General features: G+C 37.5%; 1 protein-coding gene across 1 annotated transcript; it reads left to right on the plus strand.

Annotated features, from left to right (window-relative positions):
- The first annotated feature begins 385 nt into the window (after positions 1–385).
- Positions 386–20,316, plus strand: C5 (complement C5). The gene is made up of 41 exons (XM_010398026.4): positions 386–523; positions 781–973; positions 1,582–1,744; positions 2,058–2,128; positions 2,715–2,806; positions 3,468–3,550; positions 3,698–3,788; positions 4,104–4,209; positions 4,849–4,975; positions 5,201–5,316; positions 5,525–5,725; positions 5,914–6,117; positions 6,523–6,732; positions 6,908–7,057; positions 7,454–7,583; positions 7,876–7,941; positions 8,554–8,754; positions 9,263–9,353; positions 9,732–9,808; positions 10,390–10,529; positions 10,782–11,003; positions 11,534–11,594; positions 12,107–12,196; positions 12,461–12,673; positions 12,806–12,881; positions 13,317–13,476; positions 13,943–14,038; positions 14,324–14,495; positions 14,733–14,938; positions 15,328–15,480; positions 15,808–15,870; positions 16,118–16,199; positions 16,826–16,877; positions 17,230–17,332; positions 17,423–17,497; positions 17,594–17,699; positions 17,900–17,986; positions 18,355–18,444; positions 18,807–18,890; positions 19,308–19,446; positions 19,705–20,316. The coding sequence occupies exons 1-41, from the start codon at positions 459–461 to the stop codon at positions 19,832–19,834; spliced, it is 5,037 nt and encodes a 1,678-aa protein (XP_010396328.3). The 5' UTR covers positions 386–458; the 3' UTR covers positions 19,835–20,316.
- Positions 20,317–20,342: the final 26 nt, after the last annotated feature.

The following is a 20,342-nucleotide window of genomic DNA, read 5'->3' on the forward strand; positions in this document are numbered from 1 at the left end:
AAGAAATATGTAAGGGAAACATTATTTCAAAACAACAGAAAAACAACACTGGTCTAAACATATCCACACATTGTTTGATACAACTGAAATGCTTTTTTCCTTCAGACACAAATTTAAAGTGTCTTTAATTTGATTTTGAAAAACTGATTTATTAAGGACAAACTGAATCTATTTTTTTGTTTGTTGGGGTTTTTTCTACCTCTGAAAATTATTTTATTAATGCAGTTGGCAGAAGGAAAGTGAAGACTGACACAAGGTTGAAATCCTATATTAAAAAATTCCTAAGTTTAGCAGTTCTGGCTTCCTCAGGAGGGGGCAATAACGTTTCAGTAAAGAATGACCTGCAATTAATTATTAACTGTGAGTGAAATGTATTGGTGGCATTTCAGCTCACCCACAGCAGAGGCTGTTTAACCCACCCTCATTAACATCTATGGTTTGCTGTTGTCCCAGACACAATGACTCTTTTAATATATTTTATTCTTTTGCTATTTTCTGGAACGACTTTTAGCCAAGAGAAAACGTAAGTAAAGCAAATACGGAATTTACTGGAAATGTTACTTGATTGTTGTCCTCTCTGTTGGGTAAATAAATCCAGAATTTAAGTAGAGCCAATACAAAGGGCACTTTCCAAATAGGATTTTAATTAGTGTCTTACAATAACCTGATTATCCTGTTTGCTTTAACGCTGTGTATGGAACTGAATTACAAAGGGAAGTAAGAAATCCGAAAGAAATATAGTTATTATTATCCTGTTATTGTTTTATATTGCATGTACAGATATGTCCTTACAGCACCAAAGATCTTCCGAGCCGGGGCCTCTGAGAAAGTTGTAGTTCAAGCTTTTGGTTATGAGGAGGAATTTCCAGTCAATATTGCCCTAAAAAGCTTTCCAGATAAACTCGCTGTGTATTCGTCTGCTCGGATTTCCTTAACTCCAGCCAACAAATTCCAAGATGCTGTAACTTTAACAGTAAGGAATTCAGACTTTTCTTACAGTCTTTTTATTATCACATTTAGTGATAAGTGTTAAAAATGATTATGGTAAGTTTTCAGTTGTTTAAACTGGGGAGGGAAACCTAATGCCCCAATTTTTGGTCTGAAATTAAAATTTGGCTGAATAAAATCAGTGTAAAGGAACGACGCTGAAGTTAAACATAGAATCAAACTATTTTAGAAACATTACCATACTTGCATAACTTTAAAAATAAAGAGAGAGAATCAACTCAAAGTACCAGCCACAGCAGCAGCTTTGTTGTGGCCAGGATTCATCATGTGCTTAGATGGAAATCTGATAATTTGTACTGTTGTAACTCATAACTGGGCTTTGAACTTTGCTGGTTAATTCTGGGCATAAATAAAATGCAATATTTCAGAATATCTGTAGCTTAATACTGCAGACTATCAGCTATCATGTAAGCAAGAATAGATCTTGTGAGTGTTGGTATTTTTATTTAATGATACTCAACCACAGGACTGTAATTGCTTTTCAGTTCCTCTTTTCATCAAAAAATACTGTAGGAAAAAATACATTAAAACTATTTTAATAATCTTCAAAAACCTTTATTTCCTCTCCCCCAGGTTCAACCAACAGATTTACCAAGAACAGATAATTCAGACAAGTATTTGTATTTGGAAGCTGTTTCTCCACATTTCACAAGATTTAAAAAAATTCCCGTTTCCTATGAGAATGGGTTTCTTTTTATTCATACAGACAAACCAATTTATACTCCTGATCAGTCAGGTAAATAATGCTTATTTCTCTCGGCTGGTATTTAATTTTTAAAATCTGCTGACTCTGCCAAGGAACTAAGATTTAAATGTTCTTTAAGCTCTTGGTTGTGTTGCATTGCCATAGACTGATATTTAATTCTTTAATCAGCAGAGTGTTATTTTGAAGTATTTGATCATACTGAAATCACTTCTCCCTGCCCTCCTCACTCTAAATGACTCATTTGTGGCACAAAGAGTGAAAGATTTTCCTGAGAATTTGTTTAAAATATTGGTGAATTTTTTGGTTGTTTTGATTTTGAGATTTATTGCTATAATTCTTGCAGTGAAAGTCCGAGTTTACTCTCTGAATGAAGAACTGCGGCCAGCTCAGAGAGAGACTGTCCTGACTTTTGTGGTGAGTTGTAATTGAATTTAATATTATTATTTTTTAGCTCTAATAACAAATAAAGGTAGGTGGGTAGGTAGATGGGAAATCAGTATTGCAATCAATGTTTAATAAAACTCTTGGATGTTTTTGCAGGTAGACAGAAATCTTTTAAAAGATTTAAAATTGACTTTGCAAAGTTGGATAGAGGTTTTCAAGCCCCAGATCTGAAGTTGTTACAGAATACAAAAAAAAAAAAATCTTTAATGTCTGGGAAAATGATTTTTGAGGGAATTTTAGTACTCTATGGGTTTTATACTATTTGTTTCATTTAAGATATAAAAATAATCAGTATCTACTCTGTTTTTAGCCTTTAACAATTGCCTGGTTATTGCAGTATTTTTTTAGCTATTTTAAGCATAGCTTTGACTTGGTGGAACCAAGTTGTCAGAATTTTAGTTTGAGTTGTTTCTACAAATGTTTGTGTTTTTATGCTCTGAAACTCTTAAGAAAAATATGTTATGGCCAGCCTGCCTCTGAAAAATCACAGGAGGAAGATTCTCCTTTTGACAAGAACAATCTGTAACTGCTCATTCTTTCCTCTTATCATTTAAAGGATCCTGAAGGAGTAGAAGTGGATATTTTGGAAGAAAATGATTTTACTGGAATAGTTTCTTTTCCTGACTTCAAGATTCCTCCTAATCCTAAGTAGATTTATTTAATGCTTGGTTTTTTGTGAATTATTAACATAATAATGCCTTTTTATAGTGACTGTCATAGAGTGGCTTTGCATAGTGGGCATGACTCGAAACTTGGAGGTTTCTAACATATCACATAGGGTGGAATCCTGATATAAATTGGGACCTTATATTCACCTTAAAGAGCAGTGAGTGGTAGGTTTTTCATGATCAATTAAAAAAGAATATTAATGACAAAGCTTTCTACTGTAGAGATATAAAGAGGGACAAAGACATGGTGATTTCATATTTCATATGTATTTCATACAAATCACCACCATTTTTCCAGGAACAGCAGCATAAAAAAGAAATATCTCTTCAGTTCTCCTTTTAGTCTTGAGAGGGTGCTGAAGCATTGCTGAGATGGCAGAAGGATGATAGCAGGGGCTTGAGAAACTGGTTTATAACTGATTTTATTTTCACTGATTTTAATTTAAAATAAGTGTCAAATAATTGGTGATGTATCGAAGAGAATCTGCTCAAAGTAGGCATTGAACACGTGCAAAAATTTGGTGCAGAATTTTCTTCTCTAAGAGATTATTACCCTGAAATATTACTAAGCAGTAATAATAATTTTTTCCCTCATCATTAATTTTCTTCTTAAAAACTGCTTGATTATTAACATTTCATAGGTATGGAATTTGGAAGATTAAAGCCAAGTACAAGAAGGATTTTGTGACCTCAGCTGTGGCAAAATTTGAAGTTAAGGAATACGGTAAGATGTGGCCATACTGTGAACCTGCATTTTTAGTATTTTCAGTAACTCAGACCCCTTGAAATGCCAGGATTCTTCAGTGGCTGAGCACCTGTGGCTTCATGGATAAAACACACCCAAGTGACCTTTTTTCTACTCCATTTGCAGCTATGCCAAGCTTTTCCATTGTCATCGAGCCGGAGAGTAACTTCATTAGTTCGGATAAATTTGAGAACTTCAGGATTGTTGTGAAAGCTAGGTAAGGAAATTGGGCTCGGAATTCTGAATATTTTGTGTCTCTTCTTTTACTTGAGGAATGATTCTCATGAGTCCAGAAGTTTCCTCTTTGCCTTCCTCAAGCAGCCCTTTCATCAAAATCCTTTCTGCTCTGTAAAAGATCTAAGTGACCCTTCTTAAAATTCTTCCAAAGTGATTATTTTTCAGCAGAAGTCTTCAAAATACACAGACATTTGTTTTTCATCTCTTGCCTAGGCAATTACTCTTCTTCAACAACAAATGCTTTACTGCAGCCATTAAAGTAATCTCAAAAGCATTTATATTGTTTTATTCTCAGCTATTTTTCCAACAAAAAGCTTCCAAGTGCTGATGTTTTTCTTCGTTTTGGAATAATTGAAGAAAGTGAGAAAAGAATGATGCCTCAGGCAATGCATGTAACAAGGGTAAGAAGCAGCAAGTCAAGTCTGTGTAGAATTTATGTGGATAATTCAGGATTGATCCAATTCCATTGAAGTTTGTCCATTAAATTTGGTGAGAATGGGCCTCAAGTTGTAGTTTGCATCCCCAGCTCCCCAGTGTGGCCTTTTCCTGTGTAATGCTGTCATCAGGGGCAGAGAAATGCACTTGGAAATGAAGCTCAGAGGCAGCATCTGAGACAATGTCATTTCCATCTGGTGTAATTACTCTCTTGGCCTAACTGTGTGATTAAAATTTCTATGAAATAACTTTAATGCTATCTATTATAAAATAAATGAAATCAAATGGAGACAAGCAGATCAAAATGATAATAGTTTATTGTGGGGAGTCTGTTCTCCACTAATTATCCCCTTTCCTCATGTAGTGAAGATCTCTCTGTGCTATCCCTACCTCTTGCTGAGCCTGCACACAAACTTTGCTATATGTGCCATTGGTTGATTAATTTAAAATAAATTTAGGGAATAAATAATTCTTTTTTAAAACATTTCCATCTTTGCTTTCCTCTGAAAATAGACAATGAACAGAAACCCATTGAATCTGCATGTAGCCTATGTATTATTTCTAAATTATCAGCTATAAAGTGATGATCTCAATTTCATTTCCAGATTGAAAATGGAGTTGCTAGGATCAATTTTAACAGTAAGAGAGCAGCAAGTTCTATAGGGTTTGACAGTCTGGAAGCACTGGATGGGTCATATTTATATATTGTGGCATCAGTGTTGGAGTCTACAGGTAAGTTGCTTTTTCTTTGCAATTTTTCTTAACATTTCTGCAAATGTGAACAGAACTAGAAAAGAAAATTATTAGGATAACTTTCCTAACATCAGACTTTCTTTAATATTCAGTTTCTTCTTCCAAAAACTTGTAAGGAAGAACAGCCAAGTCTCACTGTAAAAAATGGTTAGGGATTAAACTTGCTTTTGGCTATTTGTCACATGGGGTACCATGTTTTGTTAGGTGGCCTCAGTGGAGAAGTAGAGTTCGCTGGAGTCAGGTTTGCTGTCTCTCCTTACAAGCTGAGTTTGATTGCTACTCCTCTCTTTGTGAAGCCTGGACTTCCCTTCTTCATTAAGGTCAGTTCCCAGGAGCAGGCTGGTTGCACATTGCAATTTAAACCCCATAATGCATAAGCTTTGCCATTTTCTCTCTGTATCACTCTATGTCTGAACACTCTTTAATTTCCATTGACTAGTACATTTTGACTCCCTGTTGTAGAAGCAGCTGAGCAGCTTGGAAGCTTCTTCCTGCAAAATGTCACCATTTCTTTGTCCTGATGAACAGGTGCAGGTGAAAGACACCATGGACGACTTTGTGGGAAACATCCCTGTTACTGTCACTGCAAAATCACTTAGTGAGCAAATGGATGAGACTCAGTTGATATCAGAGGGTTCAGAATCTGGGAGAAGAAAAACAAGCATCAGTGATGGAACTGCTTTGTTTGTTGTTAATATCCCATCAAACAGCAAAATGTTGGAGTTTCAAGTGAGTTAAATTGTTCCATTAAATGATTTCTTTGAGGGTGTAATTATTTCTTTGAGGGTAAGGTCTTGATCTGGCTTTTATTAATCCCTCTGAACAACATATTGCAGAGTGATTTTAGTATTGTCTTTGCTTGTTTACTTAGGTATAATTCTGTACTTAGGCTATTCAGACATTTATTATCTTTCCAGGTAAAAACTGCAGATCCACGTCTTTCAGATGAAAACCAAGCAAGTAAAACCTACGAAGCAAAAGCTTATTCATCCCTGAGTCAGAGTTATCTCTATATCAACTGGGCTTCAAACCACAAAACCCTAGAAGTGGGGGATGTAATAAATATTAATGTATATCCACAGAGTCACTACATTGATAAAATACATCACTACAGCTATTTGGTAAGTAACAGATGTTTCTGCATAAAATATTGAATTGCAATTTAATATATATGGTCATGGATGAAAAACCTCAACAATCAAGAACTATCCTCAGCACAGAGTATGTGCAGCTCAGACAGCTGCTTCCTTTCAGATACAGTCTGTCAGCTTTTTAGGAAAAAAATAACAGTCTCATGTTTAAATTATTACTTTTAAATTCTCATCTGACATTGACTGCGATTCAGGACAAGTAGTGTTGGTCTCATGAGCTATTTCAGAAGGTGAAATGTAGATGAAGGAAAAGAAGTGCAGAGGCAGCATTTCTTTTTAGTGGAAGATATAAATTCAAATAATTATTACATGTGAGAAATAGACTGAATATAAAATTTGACTTTTTTATTCTCCATCATTTTTTTTTAACCACAGATCACATCAAAAGGGAAGATAGTAAGCTTTGGAACTCAGGAGAGAATTAAGGATTTGGAATATGAGCATCTAACTTTTCAGATAACCCAAGAAATGGTTCCTTCAGCACGTCTTATTGTTTACTACATTGTCATGGGAGAAGAAGCTGCAGAGTTAGTGGCTGATTCAGTTTGGCTGAATGTGGAACAGAAATGTGGGAATAGCCTTGATGTGAGTAGCAAAATAGGCACTGATATTTGTGGGCTTGCATTCATTTTATGGTCAGATTTTATCTTGCATTTACACAAGCTCTTTCACACTTAACTTGTTGAAGTGTCTGCTTCAGCTGGATTGATTTTGGAACAATGTGCTTTCAAAATTACCAGTATTTGTTTTCAATTTATAGATTAAGCTGCAGTCAAGCAAAGAGACACTGAAGCCAGCAGAGGTTGTATCACTCACCATGAAAACCCAGTCCAGCTCCTTTGTTGCTTTGTCAGCTATGGACAAGGCAATATACGGAGTCACAGGAAGAAGGAGGAGAGCAATGGAAAAGGTGAGCTGGCAGCCATAAAAGGAAATCAAGTTGCTCTTTGTTTCATGTTCACATTCAGTAACTGATACGTGTCACGCACTCAGTCAGCCTGAAAATGGGCAGAAGAGAATTCAAGGAAGAATGAAAGTTGTTGTTTTAAATCTACAGTTCAAAATTATTAAAAGAATTCGTTTACAGTCTTTTGAATTCCAGTAGAAGTAAATTGTGGTTTTAAAGGCAGATCTGAACTCTCTCATTAGAACCCCACTGACTTGGCCAAAACCAGGTTGCAGTGTTGCAGAGCTCCTTGCTCAAGGAGCCATGGAGACCATGATCTCCTTCTTTGTTTTTGCCATAGCCTTTCCAGGCTGTGTTCTGAAGGCATTCTGGTAGCATGGCATGTGTGTTTCTCCTCAGATAATGCTGCAGCTGGAGAAGAGTGACCTTGGCTGTGGGGCTGGGGGAGGACAGAACAACATCGCCGTGTTCCGAATGGCCGGGCTCACCTTTCTGACCAATGCAAATGCTGATGACTCAGAGGAAGCAGGTACATTCCTGTGGTCCAGGCATGGAATTGTGGGCTTCCTGAAATATTCTGTTGTCATTCTCAGTTATTATGTTGGAACTCAAGGGAATGCATATACTAATGATTTTTGAGGGAGGCAAGCATCTTGTGAATTAGCTACTGTCATCAAAATGAAAATACTTATATGTCATTAAAACAGCAAACAGAAAAAGTTTCACACATTTGGAATGTGATTTTATGGAATTATTTTTAAGAAGGCTATGCTTTTACAAGAGAAGTTCACATCATTTGTACTTTTTTTTTTTTTGGACAGCTGAACCTTGCAATGAAGTGTTAAGAACCAAACGGTCTGACTTCAGGAACAAGATACGCGAAGAAGGTGTTAAAAATATTTTTAAGTATATCATTATGAAAACAAATCACATCCATTAGAAATCAAGTATCTGAGTGTTTGCTTACTAATTTTAATGTATTTGAGAGAGACTGACAAATATGGACAATGACTTCAGAGAGGACCCCATTTATAAAGCCTTTCCGGATTTAAGTTCACGTTGAAAATACAATGCAAAGTTTAAGCAATGTTGAAGATTTGAGCAACCTGGGCTTGTGGAAGATGTCCTTGCCCATGGCAGGGGGTGGAATGAGATGATCTTTAAACTCCCAACTCAAATCTGTGATTCTTTGGTGTTTTCTTTTTCTGAAGAGGCATAACTGAAAATTCACAGTATTATCCCATGACAATCTTTCCCAATCACCCCATGCCAGACCAAGCCTGTCAGAAAAGCCTTTGACTGATAAATTTTAAAATGTAATACAGCTCATCTTACCTAATTTATATTTTAAATTCAGATTAGTAATTATTAAGTATGTGTCACTAACTTTTCAAAAATAACAACTTCATCCTCAAAACTTTGTCTTCACTGAAATCCTGCGAACAAATAATTTGGAAATAAAAACTTCATCTCAAGGAAGTGAATTATTTTTATTCCAGTATCTAAATACCGAGATCCAGAAATCCGGCAGTGCTGCATGGCTGGAGTAAAGGCATATCCAGTCTCTGAGACCTGCAGGGACAGAGCTCAGAGAATTCAGAGAAACCAACGATGCATTGCTGCATTCAAAAACTGCTGTGAATTTGCCAACAGGCTGCGGCTGGAAGAGCCAAATAAGCTCCTAATATTGGCCAGAATGCGTGAGTATGAGAGCTCTGGGTGTCCTGCTCCAGCAGAACAGGGGGAAAGAGGTGATGGAGTCTATTAACCCCTCCCTGGTACCTGTCAGGGTTAGTCCAGACAGAATTTTACCAGTCTCCCAAGACTTTGGTTGCATATCCGTGAAGAGGGGTAGGAGAGCAGTTCTTTATTCTGTTCAGCTCTCTATTCTGTTCACCCACAATTAGAGCAACCAGAACAGCAATTAGAGAGTATTAGGAGTAAACTTGAATGCTAAATTTGAATCCTTTGCCCAGGCCCAAGACAGCCAGTGGGTAACACCTCAGGAAAGATCAGTGGGAGTGTCAAATTCTTTCCTTTGTCTCCCTATAATTGCTTGTTAACAAGGTGATCTGTCAGGATATTGGACAGGTATTCACATGTGTAAATGGATGAGGTGGAATTAACACAGATTTTTGACTGAGGGAATTCAGATACCTTTTTTCTTGTATCAGAGGTTTTCTTACTTGCATTATTTATGTTCTTCAGATTTTGAGGCTCTCTTGGAACTGGATAAGGCACAAGTTCGTAGCTACTTCCCTGAAAGCTGGTTATGGGAAGTCCACCAAGTTTCTTCAAGGTACTGCCTTTCTCAAATCAGCTTTATAGAAAGGAAATGCTAAAACTGAGGTTAACTGGGTAACCTTAGTTGAAATGTGAGCTGCAATGCAGTCTTATCCAAACAAACTATTCCTGCCACGTTCCCCTCCATGCTCCATATGTTGTGTGGTGCCCAGATTGTTGAGCCACTTTTCCTTTCACTTTGGACCCTACTAAATACCAGCTTCTGGGAAATCAGCTAAAACCAGGTTTATTCAAACGAAAATCCAGAATTCCTGTTTTCTGGCTATGGTCTCAGAGCTTCCCTGAGTCTCTCTTAGAATGTTGCTGGTGATGAGCTATTCTTTTAACAGGTGATGATTGGTAATGGATAACTGTAACAACACTTTTAACACAGGTTCAAGACTCTGTCTGTCACCTTGCCTGACTCACTGACCACCTGGGAAGTACAAGGTGTTGGTATTTCAGATAAAGGTAGGTACTGCAACCCTATTAGCTTGGAGCTAAAGAATCAGGAAGCTTTGTAGACCCTCTCATTCAGTTTGACATTCATGTTCTAAAATGTTCACTTTCTGGTTCATAGACAGGAAAAGAAAACAAGAATGTGTATTTTAGGGAAAGTAAATGACTTCATGTCATGTTGTGAGTGTCAGTGGCTGGGAAAACAAAACCTGTCTTGTGTGTGACAGTGGCTGATAGTAAATGAGTAAGAAGAAGAAAAAATATTGAGTAACTCTTCCCTGGAAAACTTTACATTGTCCTGCTACCTGTAGCTCAGGGATTTGAGATTTTCCAACAGATTTGGTAATCCAAGCAGAGAACTTCTTTGGGAAGAAGAAACCCAAAGAACCTGATATGTCAGCAGGGGTGTGAGGAATGGGAGAGAGCAGCTTGCATCAGGAAGTAAAAGCTGGGGCACTTTTAAAAAGCTTGGATTGTTCAAAGTGCACACTGAAAAATGATAAATCATCACTAAAGTATTTCAAGACCTTCTCAAACTTGTTTATCAGAAGGGTGGATAAGACACTCTGCTCTTATGTTTTTAATTCTCTTAGGTATTTGTGCTGCTGCACCTTTGGAAATCCAGGTTATGAAGGATATCTTCCTGAGCATTTATGTTCCTTATTCCGTGGTACGAGGGGAGCAAATTGAGTTAAAAGGATCCGTTTATAACCATAAAGCCTCTGCAATTAAGGTAATTTGTGTTAATGAGTTCTGTGAAAGGATTATAATAATAATAAATTAAAAAAGCATTTTTCCTGTGAATATCTAGTATAAACAGATCCTTGGATCAGATTTCTCCAGTCCTTAAGCCAGTGTTACGTATTGCAAACAGAGAAGTAGCATTACAGTAACAGAATGCTCATTACAGGATTTCAGTGGCTTTGATTTCTCTGGTGTCATACCTGCCATGGAAATGAAACATTAAAAACTTTCCACGTTTCAGTTCTGTGTTAAAATAGCAGCTGGAAATGGAATCTGTACTTTTGGAGATTCTGCAAGTGCTGGATCGGGGATGCAGAGCTGTAAATTAAAGAATCTGGACGGTGGTTCTTCCTCAGCAATTACATTCCGGATACTCCCACTGGAATTGGGTCTTCACACTGTCAATTTTACATTGCTGACCCCCAGGAACAGTGAAATTGTAGTTAAAACTTTACGTGTCATGGTAAGAACAAAAAATCGGAATGTTTTTAGCTTTTTTTAATTTTCAAATCGGGTTCAATTGAGTCAATATGGAAATTTTGCTCTGTTTTAATATTATCACACAATGTCCTTGAATTCCTTGAGGTGTGTGCGGTGGAAAATGATTAACTGAGCATTTGAGCACTCTCATTTTTAAACCTTGATTATAAGACCTGTCAGAAAGATTACATGCATAAAAAGATAGATTAGAACTTTGTAAGCAAGGAGAATACTTTATTCTGAATTGATTGGTTTGGATTTTCACTGAAACACAATTTTTGGTAATTTTTTCCTTTCCTAAGGTTTTATTTAAATCTTTTGTTAAATTTTCTCAAGAACTGTATGAGCTAGAACACTAACTGAAATTCATGTGGGACAGCTGTACAACAGTTAAGTCAAACTCAACTACAGAAAAAGAAGGCAAAAATACTGTGGGTTTAACCTGTTGTTTCATCCTATTTGATTAAGCAAAAATGTTTCCATTTTCTACCTCTTGCCTCATAATGATTCCAGCCAGAAGGCATTAAGAAAGAACTTCATGCAGGTTTCACTTTGGATCCACAGGGTGTTTATGGTAAGAGAACTGATGATGTGTCTTTGTGTTATTTTTTCATGTTCTTGATTCTTGATAATCAAGTTTTTCATAATATGAAAAAATTGGAATTTCTCCTTCCTGAGATATTGTAAATATATCATTTCCCAAGGATTTCCTGCCCTTGGCTTAAGGAAACTTGGATTAATTTCTTAAAGGAATCTTTATCTTTTAGTGTGATATGATTGTAAGCTTTTCTCAGCAGGTGCTTTATTAATGGGAATAGAATATGTTGTCATTTAACCAAAGAAACCACAAAGTTCAGGTCTAGATCACATTTTTTTTTGTAACAAAAGAAAGATAAAGAGTTTGCACCTGTTCCTTTTCAAAGATTGATGTTGTTTGCATGTGCATTTGGGAATATTTCTAGTTTTCAAATTTTGGTTGCTGAATTCTCAGTTGTAACCTTCAATCTGGCAATTACAGCTGAATCATCCGTTGATTTAGACTGTGCAGTGTGATACGTGTACATATGTATACATCTTCAATTACAGGTTCAATCAAGAGACGACAAGAATTTCGATACAAAGTCCCACTAGATCTGGTCCCTAAAACACAAATTGACAGAAGTGTCAGTGTAAAAGGTAAATTGAAACTTTCAGTGCACTGCATATGTACTTTCTATATACATGTGTGTGTGTCCTTTTCCTCTTATTTTGTATTAAATTAATCTAATTTCTTCCTAGGTTCTTTTTCTTTTGAGAGAAGGCTTTGCAGGTGCCCTTTTTGTGTAGAAATTTAAGCACTTCATAAAGAATGGCTGCTCATAAGTGTCAGTCAGATTCTGCCCTTGGATTTGCTTCCACGATCTGTTGTTTAAATCAATTTTGGGGTTTTTCCTTCCACAGGACATCTTATGGGTGAAGTGATTGCCACGATCCTGAGTCCCAGTGGCCTGCAGATGCTGACCAGCCTGCCCAAGGGCAGTGCAGAGGCTGAGCTCATGAGCATTGCCCCAGTATTTTACGTGTTCCGCTACCTGGAAGAGTCGGATAACTGGCATTTACTGGGCCCTGAGACCTTGAGGTCAAGAACTCAGATGAGGAGGAAGATGAGAGAAGGTAGAAAAATCTGCTGCTGCTCTTGCTTCAGGGTTGTAGAGGTCCATAACCTTTGCTGAGTGAGAGGGGTGATACATCTGAGGGAGCAAACATAATTCTCAGAACTTTCTTTGCGCCTGATGTATCCCTTAGGAATTGTGAGCATCTTGTCATTCAGGAATGCTGACTACTCCTACAGCATGTGGAAGAATGGACAAGCTAGCACATGGTGAGTTAAAAGGGGTTTGGGGTTGGAAAAAGGCTTATCTCACTCCTTTGCTTTCGTAATTTTAGTAACCACCAGACAAGAACATGAGGGTAGATTTAATCTCTGCTTGGTACTCCTAATATTATCTTTTGATTCCTTGCTTTCACTTGCCAAATCTTTTCTTAGTGTCCATAATTCACGCCATGACAACCAAGATGGGTTTGGGATGTAGTGAGTTCATACCCTAAAACACGGGAGTTGATCCTGGTTTAAAATGATTTCAGTAATTACTGCCCATTTGTTAAGCTAAGTTTGAAATTAGTCCTGTTTATTCCTTTGAACTGTGGGAGTGTGTAGGATACAGAATCCTAAACAGTGCAAATTTGTGTCTGCCCTCTGCAGTGTGGGAGTACCTGCCAATCTAAACAAACAGGATCTGTTTGCTTTCCTTGGCAGGTTGACAGCTTTTGCTTTAAGGGTTCTTGGACAAGTTAATCAATACATTGATCTCGATCAAAAGTCTATTTGTGATTCCCTTCTGTGGCTGATTGATAACTGTCAGATGCCAGATGGGTCATTCAATGAATTTTCAAACTACCAACCAGTGAAACTACAGGTATGAAACCCAAACTTTTTCTGTGCTCAGACAGTAAAAGCTGAAGGCACCAGGAGATAAAGTGTTTTAGCAGTGCAAGATATTTTAGGCTGGATTTCATCAAAACACCCATTTAAGACAACTTTTCTCTTTAGTCTAAATTCATTTAAGGCACAGCACAATCTTGCAAACCTTTCTGGTTTCCCACATAAAGAAGATGCTTGCCACTTCTTAATATTTAGAAAAAGAATATTTAGGTTCATTTTACAATCTAATAGTCCTGCCTTGTGAATAACTTCATATATTTTGGTTTCTTTTTTACAAAGAAGCTGTTGCCTTCCAAAGAGTCAATGTATTTTCAGGTTTAATTAAACTGATGGTTTTTACAGGAATTTCTATTTGCTTCCACACCTAAACAGTGAAAATTCTATTTATTTAAATGAACTTTAATTTCTGTTTAATTATTTTTATTATTTGGTTTTTGTAGGGTACATTACCTCGAGAAGCTAAAGAAAAATCTTTGTATCTCACAGCATTTTGTATTATTGGAATTGACAAGTCAATTAAAATATGTCCTACTCAGGTAAACATTATTTTTATTTCTGCCAGTGGACATGTCCTGGGCTTCTAGTTTCTTCCCTTTTCTTTGACATTTGTTTAAATAAATCAAGAGGTTGTTTTCAGTTTCACAGTTTCATTTGCTTTGTTAGTCTTTGTCTTTCAGAGTTAGCAAAAGAACAAGGAACTTCTGGATTTATTATAAGATATTGTGGAAGACATTATATATCTATATAGCCTTGAGAGAGAGGATGTGTTTCTCTAAGGGTCAGTCTGATGGGTGTAAGCTGTAACCTGTCCCTCTTTTCAGAAAATCCACGATGCCAAGAGCAGAGCAGGGGATTTTTTGGTGCAGAATGTGCAGCTGGCCCAGAGCCCCTTCACCATGGCCATCACCTCGTACGCCCTGGCCCTGGTGGACCTCAACGACAACTCGGCACGGGCGGCGTTCTCTGCCCTGAAGAAGGAGGCCTTTGTCATAGGTACTGTTCAGTTCTCACTCTTCCTGACCAGCACTGTCCCCATCAGCTGCTCTGCATCACGTCTGTGCTCACCACTTTATAAACATCAGCTTTTTAGCATAGGAGAAGTTGATTTCTGTCCCCTGTTAGGTGCAGAGTGAATTCCTCCCCATCTCCTGGCCCTGAGTGGGCCGTACCTGACTTTGTGTAGCAGAGCTGCTGCTGTGCTTCCATCTGAACCCTTTTCTCCCCCTGCAGGTGACCCTCCCATCTATAGGTTTTGGAAAGATGCTTTCAAAACACAAGACCAGCCAGCCCCCAGCTCTGTCACTGCACAAATGGTTGAAACCACAGCCTATGCCTTGCTCACTACTTTGCTAAGAGGGGATGGAAACTATGCCAAGCCCATCATCAAATGGCTCTCTGAAGAACAGAGATATGGGGGAGGATTTTATTCCACACAGGTGGGCTCTTAGATATTCTGTCCTCATTCTGCAAGTACCAAAATCTGAAACACTTTTTCCCATCCCTGGAAATTCAAGGCCAGATAGGATGAAGCTGAGCAACCTGGTCTAGTGGAAAGTGTCCCTGCCCACAGCAGGGTTGGAATGAGAGGGGCTTTAAGGTCCCTTCCAACCCAAACAGTTCTATGATTCTGTGAGATGAACATTTTAAGAGGATAATATAATTAAATGACCACACTGCCAGCATCAGAGTGCTGTGTATGGGATTAGTATCAAGTGACTCCATTGCCATGATATTCTTGGTCTCTGGGAAATCTCTTCATTATCATAAACTGAAATTTTATAAATAGAATCTCTGAAGTTAATTCTTTGTAATTGATTTCTGACAGGACACTATTAATGCTCTTGAGGCCTTGACTGAATATTCCCTTCTTGTCAAACGGCTGAATTTGGACATGGATGTTAAAGTATCCTACAAAAACGGAGGATCCCTAAACTTATTTAAACTGACAGAAAACAATTTTGTGGGAAGAACTGTGACAGTGAGTGAATAACATTGCTTCTAAAAAGGGAAACCAGAATCCTTAGCATCCTGGTAAATACTTATTTGAGCTTTGAAATAGCTACTAAAGTAGCTATTTTTTGTTATAACAAAGAGGTAATAATTTGATATGAAAAATGTTTAAGGTCTTTGTTTATCTGCTGTATTTAATATATTTGAATGTTCACTTAAGTTTAATATTTCTGCAGAATCTGTTATGTTTTTGAAATGTAAGCAAGACAAGCAGATCAGCTGACCTGAATTGTTGCTAATTGTTGCTAAGATTTATTATGAATGTGTGACTTCTTGTTTCTCCCCAATCCTTTAGGCACCTTTGCAAGATGACCTATATGTGAGCACTGGCAGCAGCACTGGCATAGCTACAGTAAATGTAAGTATGCAACCAGGGTTTTTTTAATGGAATTTCTCTTTTCTTAATATGGTGTGGTTTTGCTCAAGAACTCCCCATTTCTTTCTGTGCTGATAATTTATTTCCTCTGCTTTGCTGGTTTTTTTATATTACCAATAAACCAGGCTTGTTTGTGTTCTTCACAGTGTGAGTTTTTACAGTTTTATCCCAGTTTTGAGGATTGTTTGATGCTGCTGCTGTTTTGTCTGATTTATTTGTACGTGTGCAGGTGAGGACAGTGTATAACATCCTTGGTACTTCTGAAGAGTCCTGTAACTTTGAACTGAAGATTGTTCCAAAGAGAGATGATGGTAAAGGGTTAATATAATTTTAAACGTTACTATTCAGGTCAGTGCAAGGGAAGGAGGGAAAAAAAAATCCCATTTTTTATGAGTGTTTTTTATTAAGAAAAAAAGAAATTCTGCCACTTTCTAAATGCAAAACTGGAAAAGAAATTGCTAAAAGCTTTTTTAGCCCTGTTTGAAACTATTGCCTTTTTGTGAATAGAATTAATATCTAATTTATTTCTGTTAGGTGCATTTTTAGTCATTTATGGAAAAGTTTTTACAATTGGTGGAGTGAGAAGAAAGAAATATGATGTGGAGTGGGATGGTGACAGTTAATTCTACAAAGTACTGAACATTCTGGTGCAGTTACTGCAGGGTATAGAACCACATTCTGAACTTTTGCCATGAAATGGTTTTAATAATATAAATACACAATAAACTACATTAAACTTTTAAGGTGTTGTTTCACCTGAGTTACCAAAGAAGTAAATGCTCTTTGCTTGTGGCTAGACAATGAGTTCCTTTAAAAATAACCATCAAGACAATTTAAAGAATTACCTTCCAATTATGCAAATGCTTTGTGAGAATTCTGGATTGCTGCTTTTGAAGAGTTATAAAATTCCTTCTTTGGCTCTACTTGATACAAACAGGTCGCATAAGACAAGATGGGGAACCCCTGGGGCACCTGGAGGCTTGTGCGAAGTAAGTGCAGCTGAGGGTTTGTTTATTAATAATTCCACCAGCTCTCCTGATCTTTTCTTTCTGTTTCTCCACCGTTATGTACATGTGTAAACAGAATTAGAGCCAAAGGGCATGATCTCTGTGGGAAGGAGCCTTCAAGTTATATTTGGGTTCTCCTGGAACATAAGCATTAAAGGCCTCTTCATGCATGATATTGGCATAAATCTGAATTGATTCATCTGGGCTATTTTGCTTCATTATGAGTTTACTGTGGCCTCATTGTTGACAGAATTTTCCTTAGGTTTTTCTGGGATCACATTCAAATATGTCTCTTTCGTTTCAGTTATAATTAACTGGCTTTAATCTATTTCAGGTACAGGCCCAGTGCAAGTGAGCCCCGGTCGGGGTCTGCTCATGCTGTGATGGACATAGGGCTGGTCAGTGGAGTGGAAGCCAATCCAGAGGATTTATCTACTGCAAGTATTGAAGAATGGTTTTTCTCTTACTGGCTTTATATAACAGAGCTGTAGTATTTACTGTTCTTCATCTTTTTCTGTGCCCTGCAGCTTGCAAGTGGAGTTGATCAGTTGATAGCAGATTATGAGATAAAAGATGGGCATGTTCTCCTGCAGATAGACTCTGTATGTTACCCCTTTCCTAACTGTAAGCACTGCTTTTACTCTTTGGAATAATTTTGCTTCCTCTAGAGCTCCTTAATTCATGTGTCCTTCAAACAGGTGCCAGCTCATAAGTTCCTGTGTGTTGGCTTCCGGATCAGTGAGCTTTTCCGGGTTGGAATGCTGAATCCTGCCACCTTCACTGTGTATGAATATCATGCACCAGGTATGTGTTCCAGGTACTCACATCCCTGTTTGCCTTTTAGCTCTTTATTCCTCCTGAAGGACTGCATTTTTCCTTCTGTAATGGCTTTTTAATCCATCTTATTTGAAGCTCAGGTGACTTTTTACTTGCCAAGTTTCAGTGTTGACATCTTGGACTTTGATTTTCTACATGTATTTGTTGTTTCTTTCTGGATCTCCTAGATAAAAGATGCACTATACTTTATAACCCCTATGGAAATGAAAAACTTGTGAGATTGTGTGAAGGAGATGAATGCAAATGCATGGAAGGTAAGCTTTATTTGAAGATGTTTTTTCATTTTACTTGGTGGGAAAATGCAGTGTAGTGCTTTGAACAAAACCACACTAAACATAAGGAAAAAATCCTCATAAGAACACAACTGTTTCCTCTCCACATTTTGTATTTAAAAAAATAAATTAGAAAACCCCAAGTGTGCAGTGTGATCATGGAAGTCTGACTTGATTAACTCAGGTGTTTGAGGGTGTTATTTTGTGTTTCAAATATTCAGTGTTCCAGCATGCAATCCCATACTTACAGTGTTGCTCAGTTAGTGATCCCAAACAGGTAGAGATCCATGTTTTCTTTGGGGACATGTGCTGACATTCTCTTACCTCTGCCTTTCCCTTTCTCCTCGTAGCTGAGTGTGGTAAAGTCCAGGAGAGACTCGACCAGTCGATAAGTGCTGAGAGCAGGAGAGAGGCTGCCTGCCAGAGGGACATTGCATATGGTAATGGGGGGCTCCACTGCCTGCTTCCCCTGCTCTGAAATGTTTGTTTGCTCTGTTTGCTGCTGCTGCAAAGCATCTTGCTCAAATTAGAGCTGTAGTGATTAGAAATTCAGTGTGGTTGCCAGTGGCATAGAGTAAGGAAGGTGACAAACTGGAGCAGAGAAAGGTGAGCTCTACCCACAGCTTCCCTCAGATTAAGCGTGGGTAGAACTTGCCAGTGTTTTCTGTCCCTATAACCATCATATTCCCAGAAATCAGTGTTGTAAAGGGACACAATATTCTCCTTCTGAGCGTCTGTAAGATATTCAGGATGTGTTGGAGGAACAAGGAATAACCGGATTCTGGTTTGTGTCATTGTGCAGTTTATAAAGTGAACATCTTATCTCGCAGTGAAGAAGGGTTTTTTGTGAAGTATTCTGCAACTCTGCTGGATCTCTATAAAAGGGGTGAGTGTCCTGTTCCATTTTTCTGCCCCTGGGAGAAAGGATGTCGTAATGTTCTTGGGTTCTCACTGTGGCACAAGTGGATGCTCATAGGTCCTGTGGAACTGAAGCTGATATTCACTCCTTTTTCCTCTGAGTTTAAGCATCCAATATATCCTTAAAATTACTATAATATAAAATTATTTAATGTCCACAAGGCTTATTTGCCATTCAGATTTAATTGCAAAGTCTTTCACAAGAGACATGTTCTGTATCATTGAATTTTCCTGTTACAGAATGTGGCAAAGAGATCCCTTGGCTGTGGAGTGCTGTAGAACATTTTAGTGTTTTCTATCTAATACATGAGTTACTGGAAATTCTTTTTGTGAAATTGTCCATTCTTGATTCTTTTTTTCTTTTTTTTTTTTTTTTTTACTTCAGGACAGGCTTTTGCTCAAAAAAATAATGAAATAACCTTTGTTAAAAAGAAGACCTGTACAGATGTTGACTTGAGCCCAGGAGAGCAGTATTTGATCATGGGAAAAGAAGCCTTAAAGATAAGCATTGGTTACAGTTTCAAGTAAGTCATTTACCACCAAGATATGATGAGATGCAATCTTGAAGTGAAGTGCTTGTATGCAATAATTCTTGTGTGGTACAGAACTGATTTAATTTTGAAAGTACTCAAGCAACCCTCGCACAATGTGTTATCAGATGTGTCACCTAAAGCTGGATCATGAACACAAAGCAAGCACTTCCATATTGTAATTTTTTCTCTCTTTGACATTTTCCTTCCCAAATCTTAGCAGCAAGTGATCATTTTCTGTTGTCTTCTTAGATTCCAGTACCCTTTGGACTCCAGCACTTGGATTGAGTGGTGGCCTTCAAATGCAGCCTGTACATCCTGTCGGGAGTTTCTGAACACAATGGATGATTTTGCTGAAGATCTCCTCATCAGTGGCTGTTGATTCACTTGGACAGTTTTTAAATTAAAAATCCAGACCAAATCTCATTGAAAAGAAGATAAATCCTCACCTATTTATTAATTCTTTTTGAACTGAACACTCATTAATAGTTATCTTGAAAAATTATCTTTGCATGTATTTTATAGCAGTGTTATTACAAGAGAGTAATGTTCAAATATGGTTTTTAAGCTTGGATGAGAGAATAACACAGAATGGTGCAAAGACATTTGAAGTTAAAAGAAGTGGATTGATTGTAAAAACAAACATGAAAAGTCCTGTCTTGTCACTCAATCCCATGTCTTATCTGAACATAAATATATGCAGCCACTTTGTAAGCTCTCTGTGAAAGAAACTTTATCCCTTAGGTTTTCCTTTTGTACTCTTTTTTTGAATTCCTGCATTTCAATTCCTGACAGTAACTGATGCTGGTTTTATGCTCTGCTTTCTTGTTTAAAAAAAAAAAAAAACCAAACAAAATTCTTCAATCATATGTGTGCCTTTCATTATTTGT

Source organism: Corvus cornix, chromosome 17 (assembly GCF_000738735.6).
Source record: "Corvus cornix cornix isolate S_Up_H32 chromosome 17, ASM73873v5, whole genome shotgun sequence".
In the NCBI taxonomy this organism is placed as follows: Eukaryota; Metazoa; Chordata; class Aves; order Passeriformes; family Corvidae; genus Corvus; species Corvus cornix.